The 4257-nt window shown below is 34.4% G+C and overlaps 1 protein-coding gene across 1 annotated transcript; it reads right to left on the bottom strand.

The window, feature by feature from the left end:
• Positions 1-585: 585 nt before the first annotated feature.
• LOC109217731 (myb family transcription factor PHL11-like) lies at positions 586-3436 on the bottom strand. The gene is made up of 6 exons (XM_019381999.1): positions 2798-3436; positions 2101-2180; positions 1947-2010; positions 1796-1853; positions 1497-1611; positions 586-1114 (listed from the first exon to the last, which is right to left on the bottom strand). Exons 1-6 carry the CDS (start codon positions 2949-2951, stop codon positions 704-706), a joined length of 882 nt encoding a protein of 293 aa, XP_019237544.1. The 5' UTR covers positions 2952-3436; the 3' UTR covers positions 586-703.
• Positions 3437-4257: the final 821 nt, after the last annotated feature.

Genomic DNA, 4257 nt, shown 5'->3' with positions numbered 1-4257 from the left:
ATGACTTCAGACACCGTAAATATTTATTCCAAGTGGCGACTCTTTAAAATAAAATAAATAATCTTTTTTCAAATAATGTCATTTTAATTAGAAAAACTCTTCTAACTCAACTTCGTAATAGGGTTGTGTGAGAAAAAAGAGGTGTGACAATGTTGATTAGCTTTAAAATGGCCACACAACATATAAGCATAATACTTATATGGCCCATAACAGATCATTTAATTAATCTTAGACATTACACGAAAATTTTAAATTTGTAACAAAACTATTTTCGATCATCAAAACATTAAACATATGATAAACAAACAAATACGTAAAAATTATGATTGCACCAGGACTTAAACAAAAATGAGTCATTATTTTAAATCCGCAAGTTCTTCTAAAAAGATAAGATAATTCTAACTAAAGCTGGCGTGATTTAGTAACTAAATTAACCAAGATTAAGATAAAGATTTAAATAATAATTTTCTGTATGTTATATCTGATAGGTGGGCTGTTTCAAATATTATGTCAAAAATATAGCCTCACCATTTCGCTGTACTACAAATTATCTCTTGCTTACAACAAATAAAATCACTAATTACATAGACAAATAACAATATATCTTGAACAGGAGCTCATGTAACAAGTTATACTGTAGCACTTTTTTGAGTAAAATACAGAACTCTAGACCTTGTATGATCAGAAAAAAACTAGTAAGACATTATATTTCCAATCTTCCATTTGAAAGTGGTTTGGCTTCCAATGTAGCTGAATTCATGCCAATAAAGTCATAGCTACTTCTGGAGTTGAGATCAAAGCTAATGGAAGCTTCTTCAAGCTTGATCTTCATATTATTCTTTTGTTCCTCCTCATTTAAGTATGTAGACATTGGTAGAGCTTTATTAGTATCATCATGTGCCCTTTTACCTGCAACGGTTTCATCGCGATTGTCTCCATGCATGCAATCCATTAAAGTTGACACAGCTAAATTGAAATTTGTAAGCTGAGCTCTTGTTGCTTCTACAGCACTAGGAGAGTTCATATCAGTGGACAGACTCTTCTGAGCTTTATCCATTATTGCTTGCAAGTACTTGCCCTGTGCCTCTATTCTCATTTGTAATTTTTGTTGAACCTTTAGAGAAAACAATATTTAGGTCATTACAAGAAAATTAAGACATAACCAAATGAAGAATTTCCCTAGAAACTAAGTAAACAAAGGTCTAATAAATATAAAAACAGAAGTCGAACTCCCAATATACGTACACCGTGGTCTATGGAAGGGCCGGACTATGAGGTCTATCGCATGCAGCCTTACCTTGCGTCTCCCCTTCCCAATAAGTATGAAATCAGAAAAACTAAAGTTGGATGATAGGGTGGTTGGTGTAAGGGGAAAAGAAAAAAAAGAACTTCACAGATCAATGCTTCTAGCAATTGAAGCTACAGCAGAGTCTGTTGTGCATGGTTTTTGCTCGTTAGGACTAGAAATACAGCTAGAGAAAAGGTTAAATGCATACCTCAAGCTGCTCATGTAATCTTTTCTGGACTTCAATCTGAGAAATCAGTGCCTGGCTGATTGGAACTTCTCTGTTCAGATATAAGCATCTATTAGCAAGAATATGGTTTCTTTTAAATCAAATAGATTATGTTTTTAATTACGAATATAGGCAACTTCAGTTGAACCAATTTTTAAAAGTTCAACTGACAATATGCCGTTCACTTATAAATCTACAAACTACTAAAGTTTGAAATATTTAGAGAGGCGAGTAATTAAGTTAATTAGTCTCACAGAGAGATTTTAGACAAGTGCAAAGACTAGTATAACCAACAGCCATATTCCATGCACCTACCCCTGCATTGTCCGCAGGACTCCCCTGAAATGTTAAATATAGCACTTTGTACAATTGTCAAGCATTACAATACTGGCCAGCAAATATGAAGAGTTTTCAAAATCGTCCAGAATTTACCAATATTCTCTCTGTTCTGTTCTGCTGCATTTTGCTTCTTGGCCTGCTGTCCAAGTCTATACTTCTGCAGAACGAAAATGGACAAAACTGCCTAATGTGTTTTCCGATAGGGCAAAACAATTGATGAATAGAGATGCAGAAGCCTGAATCCTACCTGCAAATGACTCTTCAAATGGTATAGTGTCAAGCCCTTCAAGCCCATTAACCTTAATAGTACTGATTTGGGTGTTGCTTCTGCAATACATAGCCATTTATCAATTACATAAGGAGGAGAGAAAATTAAAGACGCAATCAGCCATGACACTGTAACAATCAACTTATTTAAAATGCATGATTATGTAAACATTAATTCAAAAATGGTAAAAGTTTGGAATGCAAAACTGTGTAAGTACACTCCATTTAGGACATTGGCAGTCCCACGAGATTTTGGTTTTAAATTAAGTTACAGCGAATCCGATCCACTCATGAGTATGGTCTATAGTGTTTGGCTCATTTGTTGCAATTCATTTCTCTCCAAGAAAGTAGCATACATATTGACAACTCAACCGAAAACGCATCAGAAAAAGAAGTTAAAACTTCCCAACAAATGGAAAAACATATGCAATGAAATCAATGTCATTATATTGACAACCACATGCAACTAAAACTTATAGTGACACCCCACTGTTTTAACTGACATCCCCTCATTTACCCCCTTTATTATATTAGAGTAGTAAATAACCACAAAATTCAAAAAACAACATCAACAACAATTGCTACTATATATACTTTAATTCAAAGCTACATGAGCTTATTTGATTCTACTCGTAACACAAAATTAAATGGGAAAAGAAAAAGAGAGTGAGACTGACTATCAGGTCCACCAAGCTTAGTGACGGCATCAACAAAACGATCATGTAGATCAGGAGTCCACCTCAATCTTGGCTTTGTGTCCCTTGTCATCACCACCCCACCATTTTCATATCCATACCCCCTCTCCCCTCCTCCTCCTCCACCACTATACATCCTATCCACAAGGCTTTTATAAAATGAATAAACGAAAGGACCCAAGAAAGTTACTTATCAACTACAAAAACACTTCTAAGAATTTCCCAATAGGAAACAAATGCAAACTTTTTTGTTGATAAAGGAGATAGTCAAAGTGGAGTTTTCTTTTGCAGAAGAAATGTTTGCTTTTGAAATGGGTGTATAATAATCCGTACATGCAGACGTGATAAAATTTAAATTTTGCAGGAAAAAGGAATCTATTTTGATGAAATAAAAACAACACGGAGAGGAAAGATCGGCGACGAATCTGAAGCAAACATATGCGCGCCGAAAACACGCGTATTTTTTAAAGAGGATGTAGGAGATCGATTCTGTGTTGCGCAGGTGTACGAATTACTCAACAGTCACTGACGGTGATGGAGAAAATAGGAAGTGTGGAAGTGGGACGCGTGGAAAGGTGACACGTAAGCGTGGAATATTGAGGAAATGGGAATATTCGTACACTCACCTGCCACGTCCTCCCATATACTACCAATAGGTCATTTAGATGCAGATGTGTGAATTTATTTCAAAGACGACAAGAATATGTTTAGCTAGATTGAAACAGTTGGTTAAGTATTTTTCTGTACAAAGTTAAGTTTGTAATTCGTTTCTTTTGTCAAGTATCTTGGAATCTCCCTCTTTAATCATAAAAACTTGACACTACACATTCTTACTGCCTTGTGACAACTTTGCAAAATTGTTATCAAAGAAGAAAATAAACAAAATTAGAACTTGGAAGCATAGCATTAATTAAATTATTTATTCTTTAGCACTTTGTTTTCCGTACTACTAAAAATTAAATAAAAGTTTTCCTAATTTTTCTTTCTTATTTCCCGTTAAATTTTACGTAACTCAACAACTATAGAGGACTAACGGACACAATAAGGCCTCCTCTTCTTTTCTTAACGACACTCCGTGACAAGAAAGTCACATTGTTTGTTCAACTTGTCTCTCCTCCACTATCATATGAGAAAGTTATACTCCTTTAAATGTACCTACTATTATTGAGTTAAAGAACTGAAATATGATTTACTCCCTCAATTTCAATTTAGATGACACACTTTCCTTGTTAGTTCGTTCCAAAAAGAATGACACATCTTTAAAATTGGAAATAATTCAACTTTAAACTTTTTATTTTTACTCATTTTACCCTTAATGAGAAGCTTTAATAACCATACAAATATCATGACCCCACAAAACTTTTACCCCTTAAGCTTTTAAGATCACAAATTTCAAAAGTCTCCCTCTTTTCTCTTAAACTCCGTACCAAATCAAACTACCT

This window comes from Nicotiana attenuata, unplaced genomic scaffold (genome assembly GCF_001879085.1).
Source record: "Nicotiana attenuata strain UT unplaced genomic scaffold, NIATTr2, whole genome shotgun sequence".
Lineage (NCBI taxonomy): Eukaryota > Viridiplantae > Streptophyta > Magnoliopsida > Solanales > Solanaceae > Nicotiana > Nicotiana attenuata.
Note: the sequence above shows the minus strand (reverse complement) of the source record. Positions and strands in the feature narration are given on the sequence as shown.

What these genes read in the sequence shown, in the direction of transcription:
- LOC109217731 (XM_019381999.1), bottom strand. Translation starts at nt 2,951, where the DNA reads ATGTATAGTGGTGGAGGAGGAGGAGGGGAGAGGGGGTATGGATATGAA. An exon ending in TAAGCTTGGTGGACCTGATA is followed by an intron (nt 2,181 to 2,797) that starts GTCAGTCTCACT and finishes TATGTATTGCAG; the next exon opens with AAGCAACACCCAAATCAGTA. An exon ending in TATGGCTGTTGGTTATACTA is followed by an intron (nt 1,612 to 1,795) that starts GTCTTTGCACTT and finishes ATCTATTTGATT; the next exon opens with TAAAAGAAACCATATTCTTG.